The sequence below is a fragment of the Eubalaena glacialis genome, chromosome 6 (genome assembly GCF_028564815.1).
Source record: "Eubalaena glacialis isolate mEubGla1 chromosome 6, mEubGla1.1.hap2.+ XY, whole genome shotgun sequence".
Classification (NCBI taxonomy): Eukaryota; Metazoa; Chordata; class Mammalia; order Artiodactyla; family Balaenidae; genus Eubalaena; species Eubalaena glacialis.
In genome coordinates this window covers 43,318,975-43,336,670 of record NC_083721.1, presented here as the reverse complement: position 1 = coordinate 43,336,670, position 17,696 = coordinate 43,318,975, and the positions used below count along the sequence as shown (strand labels likewise).

At 39.7% G+C, this 17,696-nt stretch overlaps 1 protein-coding gene and 1 pseudogene across 1 annotated transcript in view; both read left to right on the top strand.

Annotated features, from left to right (window-relative positions):
* PROS1 (protein S) overlaps positions 1–4,965 on the top strand; it is a 61,453-nt gene extending 56,488 nt beyond the window's left edge. Inside the window, exons 14-15 of the mRNA XM_061192993.1 lie at positions 1,167–1,392; positions 4,496–4,965. Of these exons, the coding sequence (XP_061048976.1) occupies positions 1,167–1,392; positions 4,496–4,656 (387 nt within the window). The 3' untranslated portion in view covers positions 4,657–4,965. The remainder of the gene's footprint in view (positions 1–1,166; positions 1,393–4,495) is intronic.
* A 5,987-nt stretch (positions 4,966–10,952) lies between these two features.
* LOC133093237 (heterogeneous nuclear ribonucleoprotein A1-like) lies at positions 10,953–12,144 on the top strand (annotated as a pseudogene).
* Positions 12,145–17,696: the final 5,552 nt, after the last annotated feature.

The window sequence follows — 17,696 nt, the reverse complement described above, 5'->3', positions numbered from 1 at the left end:
AGATCCTGCCGAGCTTTTGTCTCCAGTGACCACAGGAGCTTGCTACATTTGGGTTTCAGCTTTTTTTTTGCTTGTTTGTTTTGTTCTTTAAGCAAAATGGAAATCCTGCCTTCAACACTACATTCACTAGGTAGAGGAGGTTAACAAGTGCCATGTCTTTGATATTTATTTTATCTTTTCTGTGTTTGTCTTCATGGCCACCACCCCCCTTTTTTTTTGGCGTGTCAGATTGCCTTCTTATGATCTGTGAACAACGTTTCATAACATTATTCCACATAATATTGATCATTCTGGAACATTTTCTCAGCTGACTTTTCCTGAGTTCAGGATATGGATGTGTATAACACAGTAACAGATTTCCTCAGCTAAGCTGTATTTGGGAAGTATAGGCTTCATTTAGCATTGGTATCTTGGATTCCTAAGTAAACACTTCAGACTATCTTTCTACCATCTGGGAAGCATCATAACAACCGTCTCCCTCGTTTTGATTTTATTTTTTCTCTCTTTTTATATTTCCTCTACACGCCGGGAAGCTAGATGCATAGATGACTGTCAACAAGTTGAGTAATTTAGTGTATCAGCAGTTTGAAAAGTTCAGAAAATATATATACATAGAGAGAGAACCTTCTGGTAAATACTCTGTAACTTACTGCTGGCAATCCTGGTTTTTCTTTCTCAGAGACTTCATAAAATTTGTCCCAAGTCTACAGGATTTCTTGTGTGGCACAAATAAACCTTTCAGTCTTGCTGGCATGTGCTTACTAAAGCACTTCAAATTTTCCAGGTCTTTTCCCCAACAAAGAATGATTCAACTCCTTCCTTTTCCATATGTAGGTTTTGAAATTAGGAAGGCTCGTAAACAGAAATGTATTGCTTAAGACACTACTTTGGTTCCCATTGTTGGTGAGACAATGCTGTTAGTTTATTGAATTTTCAGAACCTGCTATACATGTACATCTTAGCTAAACCTGGAGTTTGTAAAACTAATGTGTATTCTAAAATTATGATTATGATAATAGTTTTTTCATTTAAATAAATTTGAAAGCTCTATCATACTTTTCCCCACCTCATTGAAATTCTGTTTTTGAATTTCACAAACTAAAGTCTCTCTTAAGCAGCATTAACGTTAGTACTTGTTTATATTGAGTCTTTGCTCTGTTCTTCAGGATATCCTGGTATCTGTTGAAAATATGGTAATAGCTCGGATAGAGGCCCTAAGTCTGTGTTCTAATCAACAATCCCTTCTGGAAATCAGAGTCAACAGAAACAATTTGGAGCTGTTGACTCAACATAGAAAAGACAGCTTCCACTCTGAAGACTTTCAAAGACAATTTGCCATCTTGGACAAAGCAATGAAAGAAACAGTGGCCACTTACTTGGGTGGCCTTCCAGGTATCTTCTTACTTTTTCTTCAGTTTTAAAAAGTATATTTTTAATGAAATTGATAGTATTTTAAATATGTAATTGTAGTAAAACAGCATCTGTATATATATATATATATATATATATATACAGCATATGTAGTTGGAGTAAAGGGGCATCAGAAGGGAAGAGAAAATTCCAGTATCCATTATTCTTTTTCTGGGGGCTTGCATGAACATTTTATTGGTACATTTTTATTTAATTTTTTTAATGGTAAACTGAAACTAACCAAGCTTTGCTGCATTTGACTATCCTAGCCAGAAATGATTTCTTATTTCATTTTATCCTCACAGTTATCTTCTGAGTTTAATATTTATCCTTCAATTCAACCATCAGTCACCCAATATTATTAAGAACCTATGTCTCAGGCAGTAGGGACACAGCAATAAACAAATGGATATGATCTCTCCTCTTAAGGCCTTTACAATCTAGCGGCAGAGGTAGATATTAAACAAATGATTAGGAAAATATAAAAACAAATTTTCATAACTTCTATGAAAAAAAAGTAGGGGTTGCTATTAGAGCCTGAAAATGAGGCTTGATCTGGTTATGGGGGCCAGGAACAAGCTCTCTGAAGAAGGCAATAAGATACAAATCTGATATTTGAAGGATTAAATGAAGTTAACCAGGTGATGAGAGTGGAGACTGGAGCTAGTATGCAGGTAAAAGTGTCCATGGCAAAATGGAAAGGGGTTGACATGCTTGAGGAATATATAGATCAGTATGGTGAGAGCACATTGGGCAAGGGGGATGGTACTGCAAGAGGAGGCTGTGAAATGGGTGGGTGGGTGGGAGGTTTGTAGACCTGGTTCAGGGTCGTGCATCTTATTATAGAGCCTTGAGAATCATTAAAAAGTTTTAGACAGGGAAGTGGTATATCAATAATGAAGTTTAAAAAAATTCCCCTGCATAATGGATGGAGATGAACAGGTGGGAGACAAAAGTAGATGAGATGAGTTGGGGGCTACTGAAGTAGTTCAGATGGAGAAGCAGTAATAATAACAGTGGTGACAACGATACTGCCATCGTGCATATTTAGTGCGTAATAAACAGTCTGGGCATTGTTCAGAGTGCTTCAATTGTATCAACCCATTTGATATTTAAAGTAGTCCTGTGAGGTAGGTACTATTGTTATCTCCATTTTGCAGATGAGGAAGCTGGGGAAGCTGCTGGACTAGGGTGATGGCAGTGGAGATAATATACAGTGAATAGATTGGAGATGTATGTGAGAAACAAAGTTAATAGAAATTAATGATTGAAAGAAGCTCTTAGGTATTTGGCATGAGCAGTTGCATGGGTGAAGATTCCATTTACCAAGATGGGGAAAACTGGAGGAAAAATAGTTAATATTGGAAAACATAAAATTGCCATCAACATTTTTCTTTAAATGACAACAAAATTGAGGCAGAAAGTTTTTTAGAAGCATTTTCAAATACCATTTGCATGTTATTCTCATGGGGAGAATTCTGAGTTTGATGTCTAGGCTTCTAGTAACCTTCATTAAGTTACTTTAACTGCTCAGTGTGTTCATTTCCCATATATGGAAATTTTATCTGGGTTTTGGGGGAATATAAGTAAATAGGCTGTAGGAAAATTCCTTGGCGGTCCAGTGGTTAGGATTCGGTGCTTTTGTTGCCATGGCCCGGGTTCAGTCCCTGGTCGGAGAACTGAAATCCTGCCAGCCATGCGGCGTGGCCAAGATATACAAAAAGAAAAAAGAAGTAAATAGGCTGCAAAAGTTATAAATAGATCTATAGATAGATAGATCCATGGATAGATATAGATACATAGTTACATTAACGTGATTAATTATTAGGAAGTATAATTACAGTTCAAATGAATGAATTCTGCATTGAAATCCACCTACTACCTTATTCACAAATTTGTTGAATACAATTTTAGGAAATCAAACAAACAATGAAAGAGTTCAAAAGAAGTGAAAATATCAGAATTTCAGTGGTTCCAGGACTTTGGCAACAGCACTGAGAACTGACTTTAGGCAAGATGTGTTTAGAAAAAGAGTGAGGAAAAATTGAGGAGAACTGGAAATTGAGACATTGAGAGTGTGAACTATGGGATGGGTAAATTATTAATTGATATGCAAAATAGGCACGTTAAATTGCATGTTATGAATTAAAAATCAGAGGAAATAGATGATTCTGAGGATATTTATAATAGTGGTATAACCTATGATAGTCAGCCAGACTTGAAATGTTTTCTTAAAAAATGCTGTGAGCCCATAGAAAAGTATGGACTTATTCACTACAATGGCAAGTTAGAAGTGGGACATTTGAAGTATATATATTTTTTTGCATAAGGTACTGAGGAGGAAGAATAAGGGCTGAAGAATATCCATTGGGATTAAAATTTATGGAGATGAGATGCCAAAAAGAGAGGAAGCAAGTAGAGAGATGGATGTTTTGAAGATGAACCATAGTTCTTAGGAATCCAAGGGTGTCGCCTAAGTATTAAGTTTGATAAGGAGAGTGAAAGTGTAGAAAGGCCTAGAGGCCCTATTTACTGAAGTATTATTAAAACTGTTATTTTTCAGAATACCAAACATAACATAAAAGTGAATTCCCTATCACAACCTGCTATTGTATGCTCAGCAAGACACTATTTCTTTGGAAAATATAGAATTCCAGCAAAAATAAAAGATATATTTATTGTGGCATTTAATAAAGATTTCCAAGTAACTATAATTTTGAGTTGAAAAAATGACTTAATAATGCTTAAACTATTGCTCAGATTTAAAGAGGAAATAATAAAGTAGAACATCACAAGGAAGAATACGCTATTTTCTACTCTTTTTAAAGTATGTTTCTTTACCTAAGTTTTGGCTGGAACTGTTTACGAAGTCAGAGGAACTCATGCTATGCTGAATTCAGTGCCAAGCACAATACCTTATATACACAGGAGTCACTTAATATGAATTTATTGAACAGAATTACATTATTAACTTCTCCTTTAGGATTAGATTTTGGTTGGAAATGGGCAGTCTGAATAATTCCTCTAACTATAAGCAAGTAAGATGCTAATCCTGGGCTAATATTTTAATATTCTGTTTTTACAGATGTTCCATTCAGTGCCACACCAGTGAATGCCTTTTATAACGGCTGTATGGAAGTGAACATTAATGGTGTACAGTTGGATCTGGATGAAGCCATTTCTAAACATAATGATATTAGAGCTCACTCGTGTCCATCAGTTTGGAAAAAGACAAAGAATACTTAAGGCATCTTTTCTCTGCTGATAATATCTTTTTCCAGTGTGTAATTATACTTATGTTTCAATAATAGCTGAAGGGTTTTACCTGTGATGTGCAGACCTTGATTATTTCGTGGTACTTTAACCTGGAATTTTAAAAAGGTCCTTTGTCAAGAAAACAAGATTCTCTTGTGATACAAATCGCATTTAAAAAATTCTTCTGTTCTGTCTAGAAATTAAATAATGAAACCTATAAAAATTTTTAATTTGAATTTTTTGCTGCAAATGACATTTCTTCATTTTTATGTTTGTAAAATTTAATTTTATCATCATGAACTAGTGTTTAAATATCTTTTTGTGTGTGTGTGTGTGGGAAGGCAAGGAAGTTAAACCTTTGCTGGAATCCAAACTAAAGTACACGTGACTAAACACCACTGTTACCAGTCCCTCCCAAGTCGGTCCCCAATAAAGGACCTTCTGCCTAGTGTAGCTTGAACCAATAGAAGGAAGCTGAGTTGGGTTCAGAAGCAAAGGAAAGCTTTAGTCTCTAATCAGAGAATGGAGAGGTGGGAGCTCACGCCCTAGAGCACGCGCAGCACACGCTCTCCCGGCGGGCCGTGGGCGGGGCTGCTTTACAAGGATCTCAGCAGGAGGGGGTGGGGTTCTCCCAGGGCCGGCACAGCTGTGCTGCTCTCGCTGCAGATCGCGGTGCCAGGCGCAGAATCTCAGCGCACGGCCCGCCGCCGCCATCTTGAACTGAGGGTCGTGCTTGGCGCTTCTGCACACGGCCCGTAAACTAAGGTGTTGGCACGGTTGTTTCTTAGGAGGAACTCTGGTCTGAAGGGCCAGGTGTGAGGCCTCAGCATGCGGCCCCCTGTGAACAAGTGAAACTAGACTTAAGCACAAAGGAAAAGAAAAAGGTTAGACTTTATTTTATTACCCAGATTCTATTTTTATTTGCGAGAAATTGTTAATGGGCTTTGCTGGTGACACTATTGATCAGAGCAGATACTTTTTTGTTTTCGTTTTTTCCTAATGAAGGCAGAAGAGACATTGGCCTGTTAAGTATGAATCAAGTGGAAGCCCTTAAAGCTTTATTCCAAAACAATCCCTCAGGGGAACCAGCTAAGACTTCATCTTTCTTTCACCTGGTTTCACATTTGAACCAGTAGCTTTACTAATTAGAAAATAAGTGGGACAAATTTTCATGAGAGCAACACATGAATCTTGCTGTTTAGTAATTGGATTTTATGAGGATGAGATTCTAGATTGTGTTTGAATGCGTGTAGAAACCTGGGATGGGTACTTTCCTTAAATTTGGTTGTGTGGGTCACACAAGCTATAGATTAGAGAAGGCAGAACCTAAGGATGGAAAGAATGAATGAGAGAATGAGTAATGTGGACGTTCATAGTTTTCCCTGAATCAAACTTCAGTTGCCAGAGTTAGTTCCTAGAATGTGATTGTTGAAGAACAAAAGGAACTATGAAAACTAGAACGGATTTTAATGAGAGGATAACCACAGAGGGACACAGTTAATATTGTGTCTTTGTAATATCATATCTTTAAAGTAAGGAGGTAAGATTGCTAGGTACTTGCTACTAATGCATTTCAGGTGGCAGTTTCATCCCTCTCAAACCTACCATTCACATTAGGTATGTAGCAGATGTTTCACTGACAGTTTTAGAAAATAAACCTTTTTCCACTATAGATATTTTACATCATGTAAAACATAATTAATTGCTGATATTTTACAAATTTATAAGAATAATATCTCTTTTCTATCGTGTCTTTGAACAGAACATAAAATTACAAAAATATACATGCAACTCTTCATGCAGCACAGTAGTTTTTTAGGAAAGACAGATAAAGTCCAAATATTTGATTAATAGTTATGGTTGAGTTGTAGACTGATGCTCAGAAAGGGAAGAAAAGCAAAAGTAACATGTATTGAGTGTTTGACACGTGCCAGAAATTGTGCTAGATAACCTTATTGGATGTAGCTTCTCTCCTGATTACCATCATGGACTGTGGTTGATGAATTTCAGCAAGCAACTATTGATAATTACAGTGGTGTAAAAAAGCAAGGAAGTAGTAAAACTGTAAGTAAATGAAAATTTTAAAAAAGGAAGAAAGGGAAAATTGAATTTTCTTTGGGGAGGAGTTCTCTGATTCTCATTTAATTATGCCCAGATACAAGGATAGCTATGGAGATCGATTTCACATTTCCCATGAAAAACAGAAACTTTCCAACATGCAGTGATCTTCATAGAGGCTCCAGAGACTCATTTATAAACTGTATCTATCTTGAGATGCACTTACATATGTCTTAGAAAGAGAAGGGGTCTAGATCTTTGATCTTGATCTTTGCCAAGATATACAGATTCCTACTTTTAAAGAGTAGTAGAGAACAGTGGTTTCATGAAGGCCAGACAGGATATTTGGTGCTATTTGAGCTTTGCGTCATGAAAAAAATCTAAGTGACAGGGTCATTGCAGACTTCCCCTAGACCTTACCATTTGCAGAGATGGGTTACATATTAGTGAAAATAATGGTTAATTTGTGAGAACAGAGTTATTCACCTCATTCTCCTGTTGGAAATCATACTTCCAGTCTCAGTCACCATATGTGAGTCTTACAGAGTATTTCCAATTTTCTTTTCATTCTGAAACTGGTATTATTGCTGGAGAGAAGACTTTTTTTGTATGTCTGTTTAATAATTGCCTTTATTTCTTTTGGAAATCCCTTAGGCCTTTAATCTCTATGGTCAGTATAGAAGAAGACTGTGATATTTAAAATAATTTCACTTCACATGTCTTGATATTGCTGTTAATAACATGAGCTTGGGAGAAGACAGGGACTCTGGAACCTCTAGGGACAAGTGTGATAAATTTCTAATTCGTCCAGCAACAAATATTCATCGAGCACCTACTCTGTGCATGTGGAGTCAAAGGTAGTAAAATGTCTGATGAGTTAAGTTCAACTGAATGGGAAGTGATAATACTCAATTAGGCCCATGGTAGACCTCAAACTCCTGTTCCTTGGAGTTACAAAGCTGGTCCTTTTTAGGTCGTCCTCAGAAATTGAAGCAATAAAACTTAATCATTGCTCCTATATAGGAGTAGTTTGTTTTTTACAAACGAGACTGAATTGACAGTAATCTCGCACATGAGTTACTTGCTATACCAAGCTTCAAGCTTTAACAGAGAACTTATATTTGAAAATTGGATCTTCTCCTGTAGACGAGGCATTGGTCAGAGGTTCATCCAGTGATGTGCTTGGGTCCAGTCCCAGCCCATGGCTATCTTGTGTTCATGTTTACAGAGTGTGAAGGTGAGGGGCAGTTACATGGGAGGCACCCTATGAGGCTTTCTGGTACATATTAATATAAACAATGCAAGGCCAGATTACCAAAGCAGACTGAACCAAGATATGTGAAGCTAAGAGGATCAGAAATAGAGGGGAACTGAGCTTAGAGAGGTTTGAAACAAGTAGCAGAGCACTGAGGCTGTGAGGTGTTTCCTGAGCCACAGTCAACCACTTCTGCAGTGCTCTGGACCTGCCATGGTTTAGCAATTGCCTTGTGGATAAGAATAGCATCCAGTGGACTTACAGACTCATTTTTTGCTAACCTACTTCCCACAAGAAGCTCTCTCCAAAAATAACCCTAATTCTATGAGAGAAATAATATGATAAAATTTGCAGTTTACTAGTGAGACATTCTCTTTCTTGTTCAAGTTTCAAATGGTGGAATCTGAAATCTCGTTCTGTAACTAGTCTCCAGATGGAAAAACCACTTGCTTAACTCTGTTGTTTCTCTAAATTGGTTTGAAGAGAAGGAAGATTGGGACAATATTCAGCTGACATAAGAAGGATCTAACATTATTATCTGGAGTTCACAAATAATAAATATAAAATAATAAATTATTTATATAAATAATAAATATAAAAATGTAATCAAAGCATATTGAACACTGGGACTGAGGCTGGAGCCTTCGGAGATGAGTATCTTCATGAGCCAACTTGGCATGTACAAGGTAGCCACAGAAACTAAGAGCTGGGTATAGAAAATAGCACAGTCTTAGACTTCTTTGTATATGTAGCACGTTGTCAGGGTAAGATTCAAACCCAGGATGTCTGGCTCAAGAGTCCACGGCCAAATTCAAAACTTTATACTGCACCTATATTCTTACTAGTTATCCCATCATTTAGTAAATGTTATATTGTTGGTGTGAACAAATTCTATCTCCAGCTCTACATATAACCTGCTGTCTCATTGAGTATTAGCTGACAATATTATCAACTTAATGGTTTTGAGACAAATGTGTATTATTTAATTCAATTAAGCAAATGCTGATAATGATTCTGAAAACTTACATGCAGTGGGCCCTCTGTATCTGTAGGTTCTGCATAGGCAGATTCAATCAGCCACGGATGGAAAATATTCAGGAAAAAATAATTCCAGAAAGCTCCAAAAAGCAAAACTTGAATTTGCCACACCTTGGCAACTATTTACATAGTATTTACATTGTATTAGGTACTATAAGTAGTCTAGAGGTTGTTTAAAGTATACAGGAAGGTGTGCATAGGTTATATGCAAATATGAAACCATTTTGTATAAGAGACTTGAGCATCCTTGGATTTTGGTATCCTTGGGGAGCTTCTGGAGCCAGTCTTCCTTGGATACCAAGGAACTACTGTAATTAGAACTCTGGGCTAGATACTGTCCTAGGAAAACAATGGAGAAAGTGCCCTACTCCTGTTGTCAATATATTCACAATCTAGGGGATAGCAGACAAATGGACAAGTAATTCAGATATGGACCCAAGTTTGGCAAGAGCTACAACAGAAATAAACATTTGCAGGGGGTTATGGGGAGGAAGAAATGGATTTCAAATGGAAACCTAGTAAGGTGCTATTTTGAATTAGGCCCAATAAGATAGATATGAATTTCCATTAGTTTCTCTGCTTCCAAGTCCTGTTCTCCACAATGTTTTCAGATGATCTGTCACACAGAGATCTTATTTCACTATAATCCTCAAAACCTCTTTTGTTTCCCTATCAGTCATTGCTTGAAGTACATATATTTAATCCTAGCTTTCAAGGGCTTTCATCTTTAAACCAGTGGATCTCAACCCAAATGCTTATTAGATTCACTGGCCCCATCCCAGACAACTAAATCAGATGATTCCCCTGGGTAACCAGAATAACAAGCCACAGATCCAGGCTCTGGGTACCTCTCTAACCTCATGCACCCTTCTCCCCATTCTTTTGTCTCCCGTGTGCATGTGAATGTGTACACACACACACACATGCGTGCAAGCACGTGCACACAGACATAAAGCAAAAAAATGAGTTTGAAATAGGGACAGGAGAAAAGGATAGAGAGGAATAGGGGTATGTATGTGTGTATGTGAACAAAGCCAGTAGGAGAGAAAAAGACAATGAAGAAAAGAGAAAATGAGAGAAGATAAGGATACGAAAACAGAGTCAGTGAAACATTTGGTAAGATACAAAATAAAGAATAAAGGAGAGGAAAAAGAGGAAGCAAAGAATACAAAAAGATACTGGGTGGAGAAGGTAAGGTAGAGTTAGAGAAAAAAAACACAAAAAGAAATATCTACTTTTCTGTGGACACTTAAATAAAAGTAGGCAGTGACAAGTTGAGATCTACAAAGAGATTAAAGAGAGACAGAGATAATGAAGTAGCAATAGAAATTTAAAAGAAAAAGGTGAAAGAAGAAAAGGTGGGGGAAGAACAAAGGGAGAGAGAAAGAAACAGAGAAGAAAAGACCAGGTAAATACAGAAAGAGAAAAAAATTAGGTTGAGCCAAGGAAGATGAGCCAAGCACACAGAAAGGAGAGACAGAAAGAAAGAACAAACTACAAAGGGAAAGAAAGAGGGAAAGAGTGCCAGAAGAAAAAACAAGAAAGAGAGGCAGACATAGAGGTAAATAAAAATATGAGTATGTCTGAGAAAACAAAGCAGGAAATGAGGAAAATGATAAAAATTAAAAGGGAAAAAAGTTAAAGAAATGAGAAAGAAAAGTTATAGAAAAGAGAGATACAGAGATAAAGTCAGAAAGAATAAGAGATAGAAAAATACAGAATGAGGCAGGAAGAAGAAGAGGCTGCTCAGCTAGTTTATCCAAGGTGAGGATGGCAACCATAACTTGGTGTGGAGATGATGTTGCGTGCCCTGGAGATGGAGCTCTTGGCCAAGTAGCTGCTAGAGAGTGTACACCCCAAAGTGTCCCTGAAATCTGTCATCAGTAATCCTCTATAGAAGTAGATAGGGCTTTTCTGCCCGTGGACGCCACCGAGTAAGCATCGTTGACGTCTCCCCCCGCTCCACTGCCGTCATGTCTAAGTCAGAGTCACCCAAAGAGCCCGAACAGCTGCGGAAGCTCTTCATCGGAGGTTTGAGCTTTGAAACAACCGATGAGAGTCTGAGGAGCCATTTTGAGCAGTGGGGAACACTCACAGATTGTGTGGTAATGAGGGATCCAAACACCAAATGCTCCAGAGGCTTTGGGTTTGTCACATATGCCACTGTGGAGGAGGTGGATGCGGCCATGAATGCAAGGCCACACAAGGTGGATGGAAGAGTGGTGGAACCAAAGAGGGCCGTCTCAAGAGAAGATTCTCAAAGACCTGGTGCCCACTTAACTGTGAAAAAGATTTTTGTTGCTGGCATTAAAGAAGACACTGAAGAACATCACCTAAGAGATTATTTTGAACAGTGTGGGAAAATTGAAGTGATTGAAATCATGACTGATCGAGGCAGTGGCAGAAAGAGATGCTTTGCTTTCGTAACCTTTGATGACCATGACTATGTAGACAAGATTGTCATTCAGAAATACCGCACTGTGAATGGCCACAACTGTGAAGTAAGGAAAGCCCTATCTAAGCAAGAGATGGCTAGTGCCTCATCCAGCCAAAGAGGTTGAAGTGGTTCTGGAAACTTTGGTGGTGGTCGTGGAGGTGGTTTTGGTGGGAATGACAACTTTGGTCATGGAGGAAACTTCAGTGGTCGAGGTGGCTTTGGTGGCAGCCGTGGTGGTGGTGGATATGGTGGCAGTGGGGATGGCTATAATGGATTTGGTAATGATGGAAGCAATTTTGGAGGTGGTGGAAGCTACAATGATTTTAGCAGTTACAACAATCAATCTTCAAATTTTGGACCCATGAAAGGAGGAAACTTTGGAGGCAGAAGTTCTGGCCCCTATGGTGGTGGAGGCCAATACTTTGTCAAACCCCGAAACCAAGGTGGCTATGGTGGTTCCAGCAGCAGCAGTAGCTATGGCAGTGGCAGAAGGTTTTGATTACTGCCAGGAAACAAAGCTTAGCAGGAGAGGAGAGCCAGAGAAGTGACAGGGAAGCTACAGGTTACAAGAGATTTGTGAACTCAGCCAAGCACAGTGGTGGCAGGGCCTAGCTGCTACAAAGAAGACATGTTTTAGACAATACTCATGTGTATGGGCAAAAAAACTTGAGGACTGTATTTGTGACTAATTGTATAACAGGTTATTTTAGGTTCTGTTCTGTGGAAATTGTAAAGTATTCCAACAAAGGGTTTTAGTGTAGATTTTTTTTTTCTTTTGCACCCATGCTGTTGATTGCTAAATGTAATTGTCTGATCATGATGCTGAATAAATGTGTCTTTTTTTTAAAAAAAAAAAAAATAGAAGTAGATAGGGATGATGATCTTCTAACATTCTGCCAGGAATGGGGCTGTCAGTCAACTCTGTTCCCTGTAGCAGGTTCTCTTGAACGTGGTCTAAACAGCACACTTCCATGTCTGCCACAGTCAGCTCTGTTAGAAAGCTCTTTATATTAAACAAAAATCAGACTCTCCATACTTAACACTAAATGCTCCACTGTTACTGACATAAATGAGTTAGGACCCCATTGGTTGCAAATAACAGACTCAACTGGAACTAGCTTAAGCAAAAAGAGAATTTTTTGAAAGGTATTTGGTTAACTTATGGAATTCAAGGGATGAAAGACTATTCCTGGAGCTTGGATTGCTGCAGTGAACTAAGGAAATTTCCTCAGTGTTGTTTCTTATCGCTGTTTCTCTCTGAGCAACTACATTTTGCTCTAACAATACCTACTGGAGTCTTCAATTCTTCAGTTACATTATGGAACATGGCTGCCAACTGCTTCTGAATTTACATGTTCAAGTCACATACAGCTCAGACATGGCAGAGTAATAATCATTATTACCTTTCAGTCACAGTTTCAGAATTCCAAGGGAAAGATCTGATTGGCTCAGCCTGGGTTAGGTGCTCAATACCAAACCAATCAACAATGGTGTGAAGGCAAAGTGGGGTTACATTAAACTAGTGGTTCTCAAATTTGGCTGCATAGTGAAATCACCTGTGAACCTTTAAACACACTGACTACTCACCTCCTCTCCTCCACCCCTACCCCCAGCCTCTAGACTCCAGCCTTCAGCCTCCAGGCTCCAGCCCAGGATTCTCTTTTAACTGGTTTTATGTGCAGTCTGGGCAATAGAGAGTTTTAAGACCCTACGGGTGATTCTAAGATGCATCACAGAAATCTGCATCTCCCATGAAGCAAGGTGGGTGGGATGGGGATGAGAGTCCAGGCAACCTCAAAGAAGAGGTCCTGGCAACCCCTTGTAGATACCCACTATGAAATAAAATTTCCTGCTGTTTTTCAGGAGTGTTCTTATTTAAGTCATTCAGTAAAAGCTATATTTCTACAACCCATTTTTAAAGTGTCTTATTTTGCCATGTTTTTGATAAAAAGATTTTATTAAAAACATACCAAAAATTCCCCCTTCTACCGTAGGAAAAGTAACTTATTCTAGTATGTAATATACCTTTTATACCTTATGAAAAGTAATGGTTGTATAAAAAAACTCACTTTAAGTATACTTTTCATACAGAAAGTAAAAGTCTGAAAATGTGTATGGTTCTAAAACAAACCAAATTTTTGGTGTAAAACATAATCTGGCAGATAACTCTTTTTTCTAAATCATCTTCTTCCATTGTTAAGAAAATACTGCTTTGGCAGTGGATCTGCTGAGGCAAACTCTTCTACGAGTTTCATGCTGTGCTTGTTATGGCTGTTAAAAATGTTCTAAAAACAACCCTTTTTGGATTGAAATATCAAAATTTCTCTTGAATTTATCTTTATACAAGTTTAGAGAGTCTTGGTAAAACTTACATAGTTCTTTTGCAAATTATCACACTTTCTGATTTTATTGTTTTATTTGGTTGTATCAGAAGTTTGGAATATAAACAAGTGCTGTCTGTAATATTGCATAGGTACGTGTACATGGATTTCTAGATGAACTGGACTATGTTGCTGTCAAAATTGTGACTTAAAAACTTACTGGGAGCTCAACAATCAGGTTTTAAAGATTTTGGCATGTATATATGAACGAATATCTCAAATCTGCCATTGATGAAGCTGCAATCAGAAACAAAATTACTTTAGATAATCTCCACTAAACATGAATGCTCTAAAACTGAGGAAAAATAAACAAACCTCTGTACTTCCTACAGATGTTTTTATTGTAAATACAATATATGGTGACATAGCGTTGGAGGAGGTAATCAAGAGGACGTGACCCCCATTTGATCCGAGAGCTGGACCTGGGCAATTGGAGGCTCCTCATCCCCTCCCCTGTGCTTAGAGTATACACTCTCCACTGTTCCCACAGTGGGAGCCATTTTCAAGAATGCAGCCTTGAGAGATCAATGTGTTGTTGAGACCATCTGGATGGTATACATGACTGAACCCAGTTGAGGCCTCTTCAGACACTCTTAAGATTTTGGCAGGTGGGTGCAGAAATCACTTATCTTGCAGCTGCCTGAAACAGGCAGTAAGTTCCCTTGCTTATTAAACCTCCCACCCCTGCTTGTTAGATCTCCCACCTACCAATCTGGAGTGGCCTGCCAATTTCTTTGGTGTCTCCCTGCCCTCCACCTACAGGGCCAGTTTCAGATTTCACCTGGACAACTCCCTCCAGTTATTGCTAGTTAGAAATCTCCTTATTGAGGTTTCTAACTAGCAATTGGCAAGCTAGGCAGGAGACCCAAGAAATGAGTGCTGGGAGAGAGGCATTGTTGGGGGGAATTCTGGATTGGCCATTGACCTCCGTGTGGGGTAGTGGGAGTGTTCTGTATGTTAGATGCTTGTGGACTGCTAGGTGAGTACACGGGTGCCCTTGAAAACACCAGCTGGTCTAGTGCACTTGTTTGAGGAACTGTGTAGAGTGCACTGCAGCAGAGAAAAGAAATACATGGCTGTCCAGTGAGCTGTCCTCTGCTGTGGGTAGGTCGCTGAATCCCGATGCCCAACTAGAGGCTGAAGCTCAGGTTAGAAAGTTGGAAGAAGAGCTAAGGTTAGAGAAGGATGTGCAGGTGTCCACTGCTCTGCTAGTTTAGGGGCTGGAAGACAAGGTGAGAGAGCAGGATAAGAAGTTGGAAACCTTAGTGTGTGTTTTGCAAAGCTAGGAGGGTGCAAACTGCCATGGATTAAGGTCTCAGACCTTGTGACAAAGCCTGATTAGGACCCTAAGGGGTGGAATCCCTGGGAAAGTGAGGAGAGTGAAGAGGAAGATGTTGTGGTAATAGTGAAATGGAAGAAACATCCTATGCCCATCTGACCCCTAATACAAAGGAAAGCAAAAGCACAGCAACAATGATCCTAGCCAGCAGGACAGCCCCCAATTCAAGAAACATTCATGATGAGAAAATATTTTCCCTCTGAACTTATTGATGTAGTTGCCAAGTTCCATCAAAAGGCCAGGGAAAGTATCCAGGCGTGGTTAGTGTGGTTATAGGATATAGGGGGCGATGGCATTTCTTTGGCCAGCAGGAAGCAGAGAAAATGAGAAACATCACCTGCCCTCCAGAAGCACCTGCACGGTGCTGGGTGGGAAAGGTGTTCAAGGGACTCACTCCCTTATAGATTGGATTATTCTATCCTGCAGAGAGGCTTGGCTCAATGAGGGGGAATCCCTGGTCATGTGGGACCCTGGAAATATACAGAGGAGGAACAATGAATGCTTAGGGAGTTGGGAATGAGACAGGCCACCTACATCCCTGTCTTTGAAGGCCTTGATAAGGCCACATTCACTGCAGGAATGAAAGCCAAGCTACCCCAGTCCACCCGCAGTACGCTGATGTATACTGATGCTGTTTGGGACTCTGATATCCACACTGAGTTCAGGTGTGGGACAAGACATTTATGATGTTGGGAAGACAAGGTGGGAGAGCAGGATAAGAAGTTGGAAACCTTAGTGTGTGTTTTGCAAAGCTAGGAGGGTGCAAACTGCCATGGATTAAGGTCCCAGCCCTTGTGACAAAGCCTGATTAGGACCCTAAGGAGTGGAATCTGGGGAAATACAAATTCCAAGAATGGGTACGGGCTAGGGGAAAGACCAGAGACAGAGGGAGCTCGGAAAGCCAAAAGGCTATCCTAATCGGCTGTAAAGGGTCTAGTAAAAGTAACCCAGAAGCAAATGTGGTTTGACTTCATTGCTGTCGGGACCACAGCTAAACAGATAGATTGGTAACCCAACACTGTGTTGGTCAGCCTGTGGAAAGTTCAGACCTGCCCCACCTGCCTCTACCATCCCTGATGTTCTGCCTGCTCCAGCCTCAGGAATACAGTCATATTAGAGGTGGGTGCCTCCCATAGCCTGAGTATAGGATGCAGGCCAGCACTGCCTCCAGGTGAGGGCCACTGGAGCTGAATGTACTCTAATACACAGTCTCTCTCAGAAGTTTTCTAGCCCCCTCTGTGCCATTGATGGTTACCAAGGGCAAATGGTTAGTCAGGAAGATCCCTTTACTAATGAAAATTGGGCATTCTCCCCCATGAGAATGCCCAAATCCAGAGAAAGTATTGGACATTGGTATCCTACAAGTTCTAACCCTGCAAACCTCTATTGGTGGGTTAGAGCAATCAAACCAGTGCTGAAGGAAAATGCCAACTGGGAACATACGGTATAGAAGAAACTATCCAGGAACTGCACCGAGTGGGTATTGTACACCCTGCCCCTAGTGCTTTCAGCAGCCCGGTGTGGATGGTGAAAAGCCAGATGGCAGTGTTGGCAGGTTTGGTTCCTGCTAAGGGCTATGAGGAGAGAATCTGTTCTAGGCTTCTTTCCCTGGCTTGTAGATGACCATCTCCTCCCTGTATCTTCACATCTTCTCCCTTCTTACATGTCTGTCTCAAAATTTCCCCTCCTTCGAAGGACAACAGTCATATTGGATTAAGCCCCACTCTAACAACCCCATTTAACTTGATTACTTCTGTAAAGATCCTGTCTCCAAATAAGGACACATTATGAGATAACATGGGTTAGGACTTCAACATATGAATTTTGGGAGGGTACAATTCAATTAATAACAGAAGGTTTTCTGTAGCCGGGCATTAGGTAAAAGTTTTGATTTAGAAAGAAAAAGCATAGGGTAAATCAACAGCCATTCAGGCAGTAGTCATGTTTTTAGGTTTTAGGCAGTCACCATACCCCCAAGTTTTTACTTAAAATGTCTTTTGGCTTGAGAATATCTGATCTCAGTAATTATTCTATAAAAATATAAAATTAATGTTAGAGTAGAAGTATGTGTATGAGATGGGTAGAGAGAAATGGTGGTGGTGGGGTGTTGAATATGCCCTGCTTAGCTAGCTTTTTTTGTTTGTTTGTTTTTGGCTGTGTTGGGTCTTTGTTGCTGTGCACAGGCTTCTCTAGTTGCGGTGAGCGGGGGCTACTCTTCATTGCGGTGTGTGGGCTTCTCATTGCAGTGGCTTCTCTTGTTTGGAGCACGGGCTCTAGGTGCGTGGGCTTCAGTAGTTGTGGCTCGCAGGCTCTAGAGTGCAGGCTCAGTAGTTGCGGTGCATGGGCTTAGTTGCTCTGCGGCATGTGGGATCTTCTCGGACCAGGGCTTGAACCGGTGTCCCCTGCATTGGCAGGCAGATTCTTAACCACTGCACCACCAGGGAAGTCCCTTAACTAGCTTTTATAATAGGTCTATTACAATAAAAATCCTCACGTTTAGCAGCTCTGCATATTCCTATCTTG